Source organism: Microcaecilia unicolor, chromosome 8 (assembly GCF_901765095.1).
Source record: "Microcaecilia unicolor chromosome 8, aMicUni1.1, whole genome shotgun sequence".
NCBI lineage: Eukaryota > Metazoa > Chordata > Amphibia > Gymnophiona > Siphonopidae > Microcaecilia > Microcaecilia unicolor.
In genome coordinates, this window is record NC_044038.1 from 110,878,568 (window position 1) to 110,896,747 (window position 18,180).

At 46.8% G+C, this 18,180-nt stretch overlaps 1 protein-coding gene across 4 annotated transcripts in view; it reads right to left on the reverse strand.

The window, feature by feature from the left end:
• The window catches only part of LCP2 (lymphocyte cytosolic protein 2), an 888,998-nt gene that overhangs the window by 480,584 nt on the left and 390,234 nt on the right, over positions 1–18,180 (reverse strand). For all 4 annotated transcript variants that reach the window (XM_030211064.1, XM_030211063.1, XM_030211062.1 and 1 more), the window contains exon 6: positions 13,901–13,935. In XM_030211064.1, the coding sequence (XP_030066924.1) occupies positions 13,901–13,935 (35 nt within the window). The remainder of the gene's footprint in view (positions 1–13,900; positions 13,936–18,180) is intronic.

An 18,180-nucleotide genomic window follows, 5' to 3' on the forward strand; every position in this document is an offset into this window, starting at 1 on the left:
AAACGTCTTTTGAAAATCCAGATACACAGTATCAATCGACTCACCTTTATCCACATGTTTGTTCACCCCTTCAAAGAAATGTAATAGATTGGTGAGGCAAGATTTCCCTTCATGAAATCCATGTTGGCTTTTGTCGCATTAATCCATGCTTTTGAATATGCTTTTTAATTTTGTTCTTTATAATAGTCTCTACCATTTTGCCCAGCACCGACGTCAGGCTCACCGATCTATAATTTCCCGGATCTCCCCTGGAACATTTTTTAAAAATCGGCGTTACATTGGCCACCCTCCAATCTTCCGGTACTGCACTCGATTTTAAAGATAAATTACATATTACTAACAATAGTTCCGCAAGTTCATTTTTCAATTCTATCAGTACTCTGGGATGGATACCATCTGGTCCAGGAGATTTGCTGCTCTTCAGTTTGTCAAATTGCCCCATTACATCCTCCAGGTTTATAGAGATTTCATTCAGTTTTTCCGACTCAGCTTTGAATACCATTTCTGGCACCGGTATCTCTCCTAAATCTTCCTCGGTGAAGACCGAAGCAAAGAATTCATTTAATCTCACTGCTATGGCTTTGTCTTCCCTGATTGCCCCTTTTACCCCTCAGTCATCTAGTGGTCCAACCGATTCTTTTGCCGGCTTCCTGCTTCTAATATACCTAAAAAAAAATTTACTATGTATTTTTGCCTCCAATGCAATCTTTTTTTCAAAGTCTCTCTTTGCCTTCCTTATCAGCGCTTTGCATTGGACTTGACATTCTTTATGCTGTTTCTTCTTATTTTCAGTCGGTTCCTTCTTCCATTTTCTGAAGGATTTTCTTTTAGCTCTAATAGCTTCCTTCACCTCACTTTTTAACCATGCCAGCTGTCGTTTGGTCTTCCTTCCTCCTTTTTTAATATTTGGCCTGGGCTTCCAGCATGGTATTTTTGAACAGCATCCACGCCTGATGTAAATTTTTGACCTTCACAGCCGTTCCTCTACGTTTTTTTTCACCATTCTTCATATTTTATCATAGTCTCCTTTTTGAAAGTTAAACACTAACATATTGGATTTCTTGTGTGTACTTATTCCAAAGCCAATATCAAATCTGATCATATTATGATCACTGTTATCAAGTAGCCCCAGCACCATTACCTCCTGCACCAGATCATGCACTCCACTAAGGACTAGGCCTAGAAGTTTTCCTTCTCTTGTCGGCTCCTGGACCAGCTACTCCATAAAGCAGTACTTGATTTCTTTTTTTTTTTATACATTGAATGTATAATTTTAACAAGCATTAAACTTGAAATAGAAAAAGATGATTATAAGTTAAAAAAAAAACAGGAAAATTAGATATTACTAAATTTTTAACATATTGATCTACTTGCTCATCTTTAGTCCACAATTAAGAGGCAATACTCAATTTACAAGGAAACGTAAGTCATAGGTTAAATTAAACATTTAAGCAATGCAACAAAAAAAGGCGTCTAAGAGGAAGTCCCAGGAATATATATTACTATGGAGTTGATGTAGTTATAGGCCTTGGTTGTAACACTGAAGACTCAGCCAGATAAGGCTCCAAAAAAGAATTTAACTGCTTTGATTCAAGAAATACATATTTAACAGAATTTAACTTCAAAACACATTTGCATGGAAAGTTCAGCCAGAATAATGCTCCTAATTGCTGTGCCTTCGGGCGAAGTTTAAGAAACTCTTGTCTTTTCTTTTGTGTAGTCTTAGAGACGTCTGGGTACATTCTTATCTTACAATCCAGGAAATCTTGGTTTTTATGAAGAAAATATTGTTTAAGTATCCAGTCTCTATCAGGTTGTAATATGAAAGTTACTTTTAACGTTGCCATTGTCAACCCCACTTTATCATCTTCAAGAATTTGTGTTAAGTTCATATCTAAAATTTCTACAGGAAATTGTCCAGAAACATCTTGTCTCTCATCTTGTTGTAACTCTTTCTTTATGAAAGATGGTATATAATTAATTTTTGATACTGGAGGGTGTGACTGTTCTGGAATTTTCAGGACCTCTATTAGATATTTTTTAAATGTTAGAAGAGGTGAGATTGAAATTTGAAATTTTGTTTTGCAGCAAAAGATTTTCTTTAAGATTAATTTGAACCTGTTGACATGTTTGTATTGTCTTACAATTATTTTCAATTTCTTTACCCATAGTTACTAATTTTTTTCCAACAATGGTATTTTTTCAGAGACAGAGTTGAATTGTTGATTTAAAGCCAAGAACCTTTGAGAAAAAGAAACTTCCAAGCCCATCAAGGCTTCCCATATATTGTCCAGTGTTATTTTTTCTGGTTTATGAGGCAAAAAAGACTTACTTAATTCTGTAATGGAAGTCGCCGCCGGCTGTGTTTCACTAGTTACGAGATTCCCCCAAGGGCTCCTTCTCCTCCTTCTACTCCCGCCGTTTGCACCGCGGGGAAAGTTGGCGTCTCTGGTTTCGAGTCCGAACCTGCGCTCGGAGACCCCATTGATTCCAATGCACCCGGGGTCTCCTTAACCGCCCTCAAAGCTAGCGCCGGCATGGGAGGTGGAGTTCTCATGTCGGGGCTGAATGATGTCTCGTCTTCTGGTCGGAAGAGTGGTAGACCTCTCACCAAACTCTCCAACAACGAAGTTGCACCCGAAAAAGAACCTGGCGTCAGGAAGCGGTCCAGCATCCCCACCCCGGGCAGAACTGGAGTCGCGGGGCTGGCACGTTGTCTGCCTCTCCTTTTTGGCATTTTGAATCAGGTAACAGCGTTTTCAGATATAAAGGGGAGGTGAGTCCGGAGTGGTTTCTGCTACTTCTCAGTCAGTCGCTATCTTGCCTCAAGTTCTTGATTTCATCAAGGAATTTTACCTCCCTAGCATGCCCTGATGTTACATTTATCCAGTCAATATCAGGGTAGTTGAAATCACCCATTATTATCGTGTTTCCCTCCCTAATTTCTGATAACATTTCTACATCTGTCTGTTCATCCTGGCCAGGTGGATGGTAGTACACTTCTAACACTATCCTTTTGCCCTTTACACATGGAATTTCAGTCCATAGGGATTCCAAGATGTGTTTTGTTTCCTACAGAATTTTCAATCTATTTGATTCAAGGCCCTCCTTAATATACAATGCTACCCCACCAATTTGATCCACCCTGTCACTAGGATATAATTTGTACCCTGGTTTGACAGTGTCCCACTAGTTATTCTCCTTCTACCAGATCTCAGAGATGCCTATTATATCTAATTTTTCATTTAGTGCAATATATTCTAACTCTCCCATCTTATTTCTTAGGCTTCTGACCTGACATTCGCATATAGACATTTCAAACTATGTTTGTTGTTCCTATTTACATCTTGCTCAGTGGGGCCTTTGTGTCTTTATCAATTACCTCACAAAACTGCAGAAACTTTTGCTATAATGAAGCCACATATACAAGGCGTGGGGGAGGGGGGTGGAATTCAGGAAATGGCACCCTTAGGTGCTGGGAAGATCCTTTCAAAGCTAGCAGAACACCCTTTGCAGAATACTAGCTTAGCGTGGATCTTGCACATAATGTTGAGTGCCAGTAATTATGCGTGCTAAGACCTGGTGTCAATGTTGGCGCTCGACCAATGGCAATTGGGCGTGTAAATGACAGTATTCTATAACATCGCACCTAACTTCCAGGAGTGCCCCTGACTCCCCCATTCCCCTCCCACAGCCACACCCTCTTTTCAGTTGCACACCGTAACATTTAGGCAGGCATATTATAGAATAGAGCAGAGGGCAGGTCCACATGTAAATCCTATTGACTGCCAATTAACACCAACTATTGATTGTTAACAGCTCATTAACTCAGTTTGCAAGTGGATTTGGGATTTATACCTAAATTTGTGTGCGTAACTTTGGGCACCCTATATAGAATTTGGGGGACTGTGTGTGACCATGGGGCTCATTTTCAAAAGAGGAAAACGTCTAAAAAGTGGCATAAAGCAGCATTTGGACATTTTTCTAGTCAAAATGTGGAGTGGTCTAGTGGTTAGAGCTCTGGTCTTGCAATCCTGAGGTGGCCTGTTCAAACCCCACTGCTGCTTTTTGTGATCTTGGGCAAGTCACTTAACCCTCCATTGCCTCAGGTACAAACTTAGATTGTGAGCCCTCCTGGGACAGAGAAATATCCAGTGTACCTGAATGTAACTTACCTTGAGCTACTAGTGAAAAAGGTGTGAGCAAAATGCAAATAAATAAATCGGTATTTTCGAAACCCATTTTCCATCTGTTTTTCTATGCAATTCATCTTCAGCACATCCAAATTTCAAGGGCATGCTAAGGCGGGATTTGGTTGTTTCTCAGACCTGAACATTTTTCAGCCATAATGGAACAAAACGAAAATGTTCAGGACAAAAACTAAGACATTTTGAACTAGACATCCTTTAATAACGATTAAGCTACAAAAAATTGACCACATGACAACTGGAGGAATAAAGGAATCGCTCCTCCTTTTCTCCTCCAGTAGTGACTGGCCCTCTCCCACCTCCCAAAGATAAAAAAGAAACAGTACATTCCAACCTCCATGACAGCCTCAGATGTTACAACCAGCCCTATTAGAGCAGCAAGCAGGTCCCTGGAGTAGCCCAGTGATCAGTGCACTGCACTGTGGAGAAGGGGACCCAGGCCCATATCCCACTGTAACCGTTATACTTGTGATGTAAAATGTGAGCCTTCCAAAAACCTACTGTACCCACATATAGGTGATACCTGCAGCCATAAGGGCTATTGTAGTGGTATAGAGTGGGGTATAGCATCTTACCATTGCTCCCTTATATTGTATAGTGAGCCTTCTAAAACCCACCAAAAACCTGCTATACCCCACTCTACACCGCACATATAGGTGATACCTGCAGCCATAAGGGCTATTGTAGTGGCGTAGAGTGGGGTATAGCAGGTTTTTGGTTGGTTTTAGAAGGCTCACTATACAATATAAAGATGTGTACCTGGGAGCTTTTAAGCGTAGTGCACTGCAGTATCCCCTAGGGTGCCCCACTGCTCTGCTGGGATGTCTGTGTGACCAGTCTACTAAGAATGCTGGCTCCCATACATCAGAATGGCTTGATTTTGTTCGTTTTACACTTGGACTTTTTTTTTTTTTTAATGGACCAAAAGATAAATGCACAGAATACAAAAACATTTTGCATGTGGCCACTTTTCAAAAAAAAAAAAAAAAAGATAGATATTTTGCTGTTTCAAAAATGGCTGTATTTGCTATTCAAATTCTGGAAGTTCTGAGCAAAACATCCAAAGTCGGACTTAGATGTCACATCAAAAATGCTCCCAACATGTATTTTTTAAAGAACATGTGTAAATCATGATGTTATTCTGGACGTGAGCCCTTGAGCCCAGGCCGAGGACTAGTATAGGATTTTGGCCAAGGCCTAGGGTAGACCGAACAGGCCCTACACACCACCCCAGCCACCAAGCCCCGCACATCCACAACAGCTAACAGGCACCACCAGAAAATGGGAGATAGAACATTCAGGTGGGCCTCACAGCTGATTGGGAACCCACTCGCGCAGAGTCTAAGCAAGCGGGCCTCACTGCTCTGGGAGGGACTGAGCACAAGCAGCGCACACAGTGCAGGGTAGAGACACAAGGAAAAGGGTGAGAGACAGAAGCTCAAAAGGTATACAGAAGGCTGTGCAACAGAGTGATCAAGAATACAGGAAGCCCCAGACGGGAACACTCTAGGCTGTACTATACAGCACTCAAGGGAAAAAGGGAACCAACTATAGGAATACACTCTAGGCTGAACCATTCAGCACTCAGGGAAAGGGGAAGCCACTCAAAGGAATACTCTAAGGCAGTGATGGGCAACCTTTTGAGCTTGGTGTGTCAAAATCACCAAAAAAACCAAGCATAACTCGGGTGTGTGTCACTTCAAGAAAAATCACTGCTACTAGGACCGCCCCCGGGCCCCCCCTACCCGAGATCGCTGCCCACCCGAGGTCGCCGGGCCCCCCCTCCACCCGCTACCGGGCCCGGAACTAACCTTAAAGCCTCCTTTCACGTTGCAGCAAGCAGCAGCAGGGCAGACCTCTCCTCCTTCCTTCTGTGCTCCGCCCTCGCGAACGTTACGTCAAGCGAGGTCAGGACACGGAAGGAAGGAGTGGCCTGCCCTGCTGCTGCTTGCTGCGATGTGAAAGGAGGCTTTAGGGTTAGTTTCCGGGAGCGAGGAGGGAGGGCGGACCACACTGCAGCGGCGGCGCGTGTCATCGAAAATGGCTACGCGTGTCAGTGCTGACACGCGTGTCATAGGTTCGCCATCAGGGCTCTAAGGTATGCCACTAGGCACTCAAGGAAAAAAGGGAAAACACTCATAGGAATACACTAGGCTGTGCCCCACAGCACTCAAGGGAACTAGGCTGCACCTTACAGCATACAAAGACACAGGAAATCCAAGAAGGAATACACTAGGCTATACCATACAGCGTACAAAGGAAAAGGAAAACTACCTATAAGAATACACAAAGCTGGCCCCACAACACACAAGGGAAAAGGGAACAGTAAGCAAACAGAGGAAGCTGCCTTGACACACACAGACCAGAAAAGGAGCACTGCTCACCGGAAACAGGAGACAGATTCAGCAAACAAAGAGAACTAAAACCAACAAACAGGAGCACTATACAAGGGCAGGGAGACTGCCAAACGGAGGCAGAACCACAGGGAGCAGAGCAACAGCTCAGCACAACAAAGGGAACACAGAGAGAGAGAAAACTAAACAAACAAACTGGAACAATACAAGGCACAAGCTTACCACCGACAGGACAAGGTTGGAGCAGGAGAAAGCAGACCAAGAGGCAGATGCATCAACCAAACGTTAAAAAATCTAAATCGTTAAAGTCCCTAACGATTTTTATAAAATGAAGAATGCACCAAGAAAACAAGCCACACATACCTGGTGCGGTATTGAAAAGTACAATGTATCAAAAAAATCGTAATCCCCGTCTGTAATCGGCCCCTAAAGCATGCACAGAGCAGCCAAGCGTTTTGCTGGCTGCTCTGCGCATGCTGCAAACGTCAAAACAACAACAAAAAAGGCACAACACATACACGTGGCTACCCGGTCTGCACCAATATAAAAATACAAAACCAAAGAATTGGGAGGGGGCAAGAGCGCTCGTCAGGAGCGTCCTGTATGGACGGCCTTGCCCCCCCCCCGTTGCTCCCCGCTTTCTGCCGCTTCCCCCCCCCCACGAAAAAGCGAAACTCTAGCAGCCCCGGTCCCCCTCCCTTCCTGTTCTTCTGTTTTGCAAAAGCTAGCTCCGCCTCCTGTCATTCCTCCGCCCCGTGCCCCCCCGCTGCTCCCCGCTTTCCGCCGCTTCCCCCCCCCCCGAAAAAGCGAAATTCTAGCAGCCCCGGTCCCCCTCCCTTCCTGTTCTTCTTTTTGCAAAGCTAGCTCCGCCTCCCGTCATTCCTCCGCCCCGTGCCCCGCCCCCGCTGCCCCCTGAGATCGACTACGCCGCTCCCCCCTTCCACCAAGACCCCCTTCTCTATTATCGGTCCGAGCAGCGCCTCTCACCTCTTTCTGAAGGCGCTGCATGGGCAGGAAGATCTGTTGTTGGTCGCAGAGTCTTCATGACGTCTCTTTTTTCCCTGGCCTAGGCCCGCCTCCTTCTGACGTAAGTACCTACGTAGGTTACTTACGTCAGAAGGAGGCGGGCCCAGGAGCAAAGGAGGGTTGTCCTTTCCTCTTGGGCCCGCCCTTGTCTGACGTAAGTAACTACGTAGGTTACTTACATCAGAAGGAGGCGGGCCTAGGCCAGGGAAGAAGAGACGTCATGAAGACTCTGCGACCAACAACAGATCTTCTTCCTGCCCGTGCAGCGCCTTCAGAAAGAGGTGAGAGGCGCTGCTCGGGCCGATAATAGGGAGGGGGGTCTCGGTGGACGGGGGGAGCGGCGTAGTCGACCTCAGGAGGGGGCAGCGGGGGCGGGGCATGGGGGCGGAGGAATGACGGAGGCGCAGCTAGCTTTTGCAAAAAAGAAGAACAGGAAGGGAGGGGGACCGGGGCTGCTAAAATTTCACTTTTCGTGGGGGGGGGGGGGAAGCGGTGGAAAGCAGGGAGCAGCGGGGGGGGGGCATGGGGCGGAGGAATGACGGGAGGCGGAGCTAGCTTTTGCAAAACAGAAGAACAGGAAGGGAGGAGGACTGGGGCTGCTAGAATTTCGCTTTTTCATGGGGGGGGGGAAGCGGCAGAAAGTGGGGAGCAGCGGGGGGGGGGCAAGGCCGTCCATACAGGACACTCCTGACGAGCACCCTTGCCCCCCTCCCGATCCTTTTTTTATTTTTTTTATTTGATGTGATTTATGACACGTTTTCTTTAAGCTTAAACACAACTCTTTTGGACATATGTAATGCAACGTCCTTTTGACCAATCACAGCGCTTTTAGCTCTGGTAATGCGCTGGGATTGGCTCACAGTTTGTTTGTTTTTTCACTTTGCGATTTTTCCTGGCACAGAGCTGTCCTAACAAGAGGTACAGACCTCTCGTTAGATTTCCTGCCTTTTTCCTGCGTAAAGGCAATCGGAAAAGGTTAGTGCATCTCGTTTCAATGGGGTTTGTACACAAATTACTCATCTGCATTCCGTTTTCGTTAGCTGCTAGCTTCCTTGGTAAAAGCCCTTTGATGCATGCAACGGATCAAAATTTCCTGTTGGAGGGTCGTTAAAGGGTCATTAAAGTTTAGTGCATCTGCCTCCAAGTGTAGGGGAGTGAGGCAATCAAGCTCATGCTAGGAATACCCAGCACACACACACACAATAAACAAACACCGAGGAGAAAGCCTAAACTCCAACGTGAAAACAAGTGCCCAAGCACAGGCTGGCTTGAGCTGAGCAAGCAAAGCAATCAACACTAAAGCAAGAATTGCAGGGAAAGGCAGGCTTAAATGGATCAAGCTTCTGACATCTGCTGGCTCTGTCCCTGACGAGCCAATCAGGAGTGAGTCCCAAACATTCCCCTGCCTATCCAGCAGAATCATAACATCAACCTCCCCTTCAAGGGCCCCCTTGACCTCGGGACCGGTTTAGGCTTATGCGGAAAGAGGCAGTGAAAACGTCTGACCAATACTGGGGCATGCACATGAGCAGCGTCCTCCCAGGAATTTTCCGCCGGTCCATACCCTTTCCAAGAAATGAGGTACTGAAGGTGTCCCCTGAGGCATCGAGCATCAAGGATATCCCGGACTTCATATTCCCTCTGGGAGGCAGACACCCAGGACTAGGCGGCAAAAGCGGGCAGGGAACCTCTTCTAAGAACCACAGGTTTAAGCAAAGAGACATGAAACATGCTGGTAGCACACCGGGTTGACTTGTCTCAAAATGGGGTAAGGACCCACAAATCGTGGCGCAAATCGAGAAGAAGGAGTCTTCAGTCGAAGGTTACGCGTAGACAACCACACCAAATCACCCGGCTGGAATCGGGGCTCCAATCTCTGATGCTTATTCGCTTGACGCTTCATGCTAGCAGAGGTTAACTGAAGTGTCTTCTGGACGGAAGACCAAATGGACTGGAGAGAGGTTACTGCTTTGGCCGCTGCTGGGACATCTTAGCTAGTCTTCAATGGAAACGGTATGCGAGAATGTCTTCCATACACTATGTAAATAGAGAAGCCCCTGTAGCAAACCTCTCTCTATAGTTATGGGCAAACTCTGCCCAAGGAAGCAACTGACTTCAATCGTCATGATGGTCAGTAACATACATTCTGAGGAATTGCCTCAGGCTTTGATTGATGGACCATTTGACCGTTGGACTGAGGGTGATATCCTGAGGAAAAATTTAGTTTTACCCCAAGGGCCTGATTCAAGGCTCGCCAAAACTTAGACACAAATTGCACTCCACTCATTATGGGTGGGACCAGAGCTTGAGAGCAAGACAGAAGGGAAGCGTGCCAAGTGAAGACTACGCTTTTCGTTGCCGCTGCCGACGCTGCCTTAACCCGGTACGTTTTTTCAATTGCAGAGGAGGAGGGGGGCCCTGGTGCTGGGAGGGAGGGAGGACGGGCGGGCTGATGCTTGTTTGGAAGAGGGAGGGAGCGAGGGCAAGCGGCGTGGTGCTTGGTGGGAGGGAGGGAGGTCGGCCTGGTGCTGGGTGGGAGGGAGGTAGGCCTGACGCTGGGTGTTGCTGGGTGGGAGGGAGGCCTGACGCTGGGTGCTGCTGCGTGGTGGGAGGGAGGGAGGTCTGATGCTGGGTGCTGCTGGGTGGGAGGGGAGGCCTGATGCTGGGTGCTGCTGCGTGGTGGGGAGGGTGGGAGGCCTAATGCTTAGTGCTGGGAGGGAGGCCTGGTGTTGGGTGCCGCTGGGTGGGGAGGGAGGGGAGGCTTGATGCTGGGTGCTGCTGTGTGCTGGGTGGGTGGGTGGGAGGTTGGCGGGAGGGAGGGAGGGAGGCCTGATGCTGGGTGCTGCTGGGTGCTGAGTGGGTGGGAGGTGATGGAGGGAGGCCTAGTGCTGGGTGCTGGGTGGGAGGGGAGGCCTAGTGTTGGGTGGGAGGCCTAATGCTGGGTGGGAGGGCTGGCGGCCTGATGCTGGGGCTGGGGTGGGAGGGAGGTAGGCCTGACGCTGGGTGCTGCTGGGTGGGAGGGAGGCCTGATGCTGGGTGCTGCTTCGCGTGGTGGGAGGGAGGGAGGTAGGCATGATGCTGGGTGCTGCTGGGTGGGAGGGAGGCCTGACGCTGGGTGCTGCTGCGTGGTGGGAGGGAGGGAGGCCTGATGCTGGGTGGGGAGGGAGGTAGGCCTGACGCTGGGTGCTGCTGGGTGGGAGGGAGGCCTGACGCTGGGTGCTGCTGGGTGCTGAGTGGGTGGGAGGGAGGAAGGCCTGGTGCTGGGTGCTGGGTGGGAGGGAGGCCTAGTGCTGGGTGGGGGGCCTGATGCTGGGTGGGAGGGCTGGCGGCCTGATGCTGGGTGCTGGGTGGGAGGGCAGGGTGGAAAGGAGGGTGGCTGGACATGGGTGGCTGGAGAGGAGGTGGCTGGAGGGGAGAGGAGGGTGGCTGGACATTTGTGGCTGGAGGGGAGAGGAGGGTTGCTGGACATGGATGGAGGGCAAGAAATGAAAAAAGGAGGAAAGTAAAGAAATAAATGGAGGCAAGAAATGAAGAAGAAAGGAGGAAAGTAAAGAAATAAATGGAAAGGAAGCCCTGGAAACGGAGTTAAGAGAACAGATAGACAGCAGCAGAATCAGCGACTAGGACCAATATGGATAGAAAAACAAAATCACCAGACAACAAAGGTAGAAAAAATCATTTTATTTTCATTTTAGTGTTTGGAATATGTCCAATTTGAGAATTTACATCTGCTGTCTTATTTTGCACTGGGTATACTGGAGCTGTAACAACTTAGAGAAAATGATTTATAATGAAAGAAAATCATGTTATTTTTTTCTCCTATACTAGTATAATATTTTCAATGATGTCTGTTTATATGCGCCATGGCTGGTGTGAGGGGGTGTGGCTATCATAGGGGTGGAGTCATATGTGGTGACCCCGCCCACAATGAGTACCGGCACTTCACGATAAATAATTAGATTTTGGGTTGCTGTTTGGGCACTCGGTCTCTGAAAGGTTCGCCATCACTGCTCTAAGGTATGCCACTAGGCACTCAAGGAAAAAAGGGAAACCACTCAAGGAATACACTAGGCTGTGCCCCATAGTTCTCAAGGGAACTAGGCTGCACCTTACAGCATACAAAGACACAGGAAATCCAACAAGGAATACACTAGGCTATACCATACAGCGTACAAAGGAAAAGGAAAACTACCTATAAGAATACACAAGCTGGCCCCACAACACACAAGGGAAAAGGGAACAGTAAGCAAACAGAGGAAGCTGCCTTGACACACACAGACCAGAAAAGGAGCACTGCTCACCGGAAACAGGAGACAGATTCAGCAAACAAAGAGAACTAAAACCAACAAACAGGAGTAATATACAAGGGCAGGGAGACTGCAAATGGAGGCAGAACCACAGGGAGCAGAGCAACAGCTTAGCACAACAAAGGAAACAGAGAGAGAGAGAAAACTAAACAAACAAACTGGAACAATTCAAGGCACAAGCTTACCACCGACAGCACAACATTAGAGCAGGAGAAAGCAGACCAGGGGGGTAGATGCACTAAAAAAATCGTTAAAGCCCTTCCCTTACCGATTCCATAGCGAATCGGTAGGTAACGGCCATGCATCAAGGAAATGGAATGCAAATGAGCTGCTCGTTGTAGCTCACTTGCATTCTCTATTCCCTCGGAAGCCAGTCGGACTCGGTCGCGCATAGCGCATGCCAAGGACGTCCTTTATGGACGTCCTTCACTCAAAAAAAACCCAACAAAAAAAAAAAGGTCCATGTATTTCATTCCTCCCAGCTGCTCTGATGCTGTGATAAGGGGATAGGGGCTGCTATCTCTCATGGGCGGGAGTTATAATCACCTGCCGCTTCTTTCTGCTGAGCCAGTAAACAACAAAGGGAGCATTAATAGAGCTATAACAGCACTTTTGATTATGCCCCTCCTCCAGGACTCGCTCAGCCAATCACAGCGCATTTAGCTGTCACTGGTTTCAGCTAAACGCACTGTGATTGGCTGAGAGGCCGTGGGGGGAGGGGGGCTCACAATCATCCATAACACAAGGGGTGTTAGCAGCACGTCCGATCCCTGCACCCTCTGCTGCCTGCCAGCGGAAAGCAAAGAATAAACGCCTCATCTGATACCAAGTCTCAGGGCTGAGGACGGCTCTATTAAACTCTCTCTATCAGTGCTTTTATCTGTCCCATCTGAAAGCTAAAGTCACTGCACTGCCTTCTCTTCCTCTCTCTGCTCTGGCTGCTGTGGGATAGCTATTAGTATTAGCCCCTGCAGTGGAACAATCTGCTGTAATCTATCTTCAGGGACCTTCTTTTTTGTTGTTGTTCAGAGTCCTTCCTAATTGCCTGATGTAAGCTGCAAACCTCCAAGTGTTTGTCAGGGATGTTCTTTTTTTTTTGTTTGTTTGGAGGTCCATGTTAGGCACTTTAGAAGGACGTCCCTGACGAGCACTTTTTTTTTTCCTTTTGATTCCCTCACAGCAGCCCCAACGAGAAGTGTAGACCTCCCGTTAGGTTTTCCACGGTAAGGGGATCAGAAAACGGTAGTGCATCTCATTATAATAGCCTTGCAACGGTAGTGCAGCTCATTATAATAGCCTTTGCATCATTTGCATTCCGTTTTCGTTAGCTGCTACCATGACAGGAAAATGCCCTTTTGTGCATGTCCCCGGTTTACTACTTGTGCGCTAAACTGGCTAGAACCAGTTTAAAACCCATGTTAATGGCTCGTTAAGTTTAGTGCATCTGGCCCCAGGAGTAGGGGAGTGAGGCAATCAAGCTCATGCTGGGAATACCCAGCACACACACACAAAATAAACAAGCACCAAGGAGAAAGGCTAAACTCCAAGGTGAAAACAAGTGCCCAAGCACAGGCTGGCTTTAGCTGAGCAAACAAAGCAATCAATGCTAAAGCCAGAATTGCAGGGAAAGGCAGGTTTAAATGGATCAAGCTTCTGAGGTCTGCTGGCTCAGCCCCTGACAAGCCAATCAGAAGCGAGTCCCAAACATTCCCCTGCCTATCCAGCAGAATCATAACACATGAATCTACTTGTGCTCTGCCCAAAAGCCTACTCCAGAATGACTGCATGCATACTTGTGTGTGTGGCAGAGGGGGGGGGGGGGGGGTTAATAGTTTAAGTGGCATTTCCATGTTTAAACACGTGACAAAGCCTTATAGAATTACCTTCAGTGAGGCTGGTTAGTATGAGGTTCTGAAAGATGAACTCAGACCTACATTTTATGATAGAAAAAATGAGCCCTTTTAAAGGTATCAACCAATTATTTAAGAAAAAGAATAGTACTTACAAATGAAGACCACCCATCATCATCTGGTTTGAATTCTGTGAAAAAAAATAATATGATATTGTCAACTGGACCAAAGGTGCTGCAGAGCTCAAAGCCTGTGGCATCAACCTACCAGATATTAGATTGTGGTAGGGTAAATTGTTCAGTGGTGATAGGGATGAGATGGGAGGAGGAGGAGGAAGTACTACATGGAGTTTTCTTATAAACAAGTTCTTTCACCTTGGCTTCTTATGGAGAAGAGAATTGGGTTATACCACACTGATTACACCATAGGAGCCCTTTTAATAAAGCACGGTAGACCTAATGCTGGCTTTACCGCACACTAAAAGGAACACTCACTGACACCAGCGCAGGCTACTTTTTAGCACGGCTTCAAAAAAGGACCCCAAAGTGATTTGATAGTGTACATAGATAGATTAACAAAATAGGTTGCAGAACTAATTACCTACAAAACTTTCTAATAGGAATGTGGATGGTTAAAACAGTTGTTTCATTTTCAAATTTTAAGAAATCTGTAGTTATTAGGTTTTTGTGGTTAATATCAACACATTTGCTTAAATATAATTTTAATGCACATTGGGGAAAGGGAAATGGAACTTGATATACTGCCTTTCTCTGGTTTTTGGCAACTACATATACAGATACTTATTTGTACCTGGGGCAGTGGTGGAGCTGCAGTGGGAATCAAACCCAGTTCCCCAAGATCAAAGTCTCCCGCATTAACCACTAGTCTACTTCCCCCACTCATTTTAATGCATAATAATTGATTGTAAAGGCTTTAATTATTTGCTGCTAATGTCCATCAAATGGATTTTGTATGCACTCATTTTTTAAGATGCGCTGATGAACTGAATATGTGTTAATGAAAGCACAGCATTACTTTCAAATGTGGACTTAAAAGGCTTTAATAATCAATCTGGCTTGCTACAGGTAATTAGTGCTGTGCCTTGAAGCTGAAAATCACATATCACTCACAAACAATATGTTTAGAACATAAGAACATAGGAAAAGCCATACAGGATCAGACCAGTGGTCCATCTAGCCCAGTATCCTGCTTCAAACAGTGGCCAATCCAGGTCACAAGTACCTGACAGAAACCCAAATAGTAGCAACTTTCCATGGTATCAATCCCAGGATAAGCAGTGGCTTCCCCCATGTCCCTCTCAATAACAGACTATGGATTTTCCTCCAGGAACTTGTCCAAAACGTTTTAAAACCCAGATACGCTAACCGCTGTTACCACATCCTCTAGGATCAAGTTCCAGAGCTTAACTGATCTTTGAGTGAAAAAAATATTTCCTCCTATTTATTTTAAATGTATTTCCATGTAATTTCATTCAGTGTTCCCTGGTCTTTGTATTTTCTGAAAGAGTAAAAAATCAATTCACTTGTTCTACACCACTCTTGATTTTGTATACCTCGATCATATCCCCCCGCAGCCATCTCTTTCCAAGCTGAAGCACCATAACCTCTTTAGCCTTTCCTCATATGAGAGGAGTTCCATCCCCTTTATCATTTTGTCGCTCTTTGAATTTTTTCTATTCCGCTATATCCTTTTTTGAGATATGGCGACCAGAACTGAATGCATACTCAAGGCGAGTTCGCACCATGGAATGATAAACAGGTATTATAATTTATTTATTACTAGTAAATAAGGCCCGTTCTGACACAAATGAACGGGCGCTAGCAAGGTTTTCCTCGGAGTGTGTATGTTTGACAGAGTGTGTGTGATAGTGACTCTGTGAGAGAGAGAGTGAATGTGCGAATGTGTGTGTGTGACAGAGAGAGAGAGTGTGAGTGTGGGTGCGAGTGTGTGTGTGAGAATGAGTGTGTGTGTGTTTGAATGAGTGTGTGCGAGTGCGTATGTGAGACACAGTGGCTGTGAGAGTGTTTCACACAGATACACTGTGTGTGAGAGAGAGTGTGTGTGAGACAGACTGTGAGAGACTATGTGTGCGATATACAGACTCTCTGTGAGACCGAGTGTATATGAGACCAAGTGTGTGAGATCGAGAGTGTACAGTGTGAGACATAGTGTGAGAGACTGTGGTGAGAGTGATAGAGAGAAAGACAGTGACTGTGAGAGAGAGTGTGTGAGAGAGAGAGTGTGTGTTTGTGTGTCAGCGTCAGCACATTTTGACGCTGAGGGTGGGGGCGACGCCCTCGACGTCAGCACATTTTGACGCGAGATCGGAGCAGAGAGAGATGGTTACACAGTGACGAACTTACGAACCCTTCACTGCAGCCACGGAGTCAGCTTCTGAACGTTGGAGGTGCTCCCCTCCCCCCTCTGAGGTCTGAGGACCCCCTCCCCCTCCCCTCCCCTGTGGTCTCAGGACCCCCTTGCTCTCCCCCCCTCTGTGTGGTTGGCAGCACCGTGCGAGTGTGTGTGTGTGTGACAGAGAGAGAGTGAGACTGGGTGCGAGTGTGTCTGTGAGAGAGAGAGTGTGTGTGATTGTCCTCTCTCCCCTGCCCCCCCCCAGCCACCCAGCGATTGTCGTGTCCCCTGCCCCCCCTCCAGCCAACCCAGCGATGTCCTCTATCCCCTGCCCCCCTCAAGCCATCCAGCAATTCTCCTCTCTCCCCTGCCCCCCCTTAAGCCACCCAGCGATTATGCTTTTTCCCTTGCCCCCCTCCAGCCACCCAGTGATTGTGCTGTGTCCCCTGCCCCCCTCCAGCGACCCAGCTATTTTCCTGTGTCCCCTGGCCCCCCTGCAGCCACCCAGCGGTTGTCCTCTAACCCCTGCCCCCAGTGGTGTGCTGGTAAATGTTTAACAACAGGCTCTCTCCCCGGTCCCCCTCTGCGCCCCCCGTCCCTCTCTGCGCCCCCCCAAAAAATTGCAGAGCTGGCTATAGCCGGGGAGAGAGCCTAGGGGAGGTGGCAATGCATTACTCCAGGAAAAAAAAATTAAATGATCCCAGGTTCCAATCTAATTCATGTTTAATGTGCGACATTGTCATTCCAATTTTCAGATCATTTTAAATATATTAAATAGCATCTGCCCCAGTACAGATCCCTGCAGCACTCAACTATTCACCCTTCTCCATTGAGAAGAATGGCCATTAACCCTACCCTCTGTTTTCTGTCCATTAACCAATTACTAATCCACAGAAGGAATTTTCTCAGGAGACTCTCATGAGGAATTTTGTCAAAAGTGTTCTGAAAATCTAGATGCACTACATCAACCAGCTCACCTTTATCCGCAATGTTTATTCAGGCCTTCAAAGAAATGAAGCAAATTGGTGAGTGTTCTGTGCCCATGTTCATGGTGGCAGGGGTGTATTTTATGAATATTTAGTATGAGTATTATTTCTATATAATTGCATTGTCTGTGTAATAGATAGTACTGTGTACTGCCCCCCCCCCCCCCCCCCCCCATAGTTTGCAGTATCCTGACCTTACAATTCCTGATACCGGGAAGATCACTCTTCCCGGTATCAGGAATCTGTTTATGGAATTTACTCCCTCTTGCCATCAGATCTGAAACGAACTACCTCAGCTTCCGAAAGAGGCTAAACTTTTTTCTTTCTAAAGCCTACTACTTAACAAAGGCCTCTCCCCTCCCAAAGACCACAACAGAACAAACACTCCTGCTATATGCCCCTAACTAGCCACAGAATCATCTCCTCACCCTCATCTCATAATATATACTCTCTTGAGACACTTTTACTTCCCCCATACTCTTATGAGTTACACTAGATTGTACTCACAGAACTGTATTTAGCAGTATATAAGATGACCAAGGAGTAAAAGGGGCGATCAGAGAAGACAAAGCTGTAGCGGAGAGATTAAATGAATTCTTTGCTTCGGTCTTCACCGAGGAAGATTTTGGGTGGGATACCAGTGCCGGAAATGGTATTCGAAGCTGACAAGTCGGAGAAACTTATGAATTCTCTATAAACATGGAGGATGTAAAGGGGCAATTCTACAACTGAAGAGTAGCAAATCTCCTGGACTGGATGGTATTCATCCCACAGTACTGATAGAAACTGAAAAAATGAGCTTGCAGAGCTAATGTTAGAAATATGTAATTTATCCTTAAAATCGAGCGTGGTACCGGAAGATTGGAGGGTGGCCAATGTAACGCCGAATTTTTTAAAAGGATCCAGAGGAGAGCCGGGAAATTATAGACCGGTGAGTCTGACGTTGGTAGAGACAAGAACAAAATTACAGAGCATATTCAAAAGCATGGATTAATGAGACGTGGAGGGGCATAATTGAATGGCGCCGGCCATCTATATAGCTGGCGCCGCAAAGGGCGGTCCCGAACCGTATTACG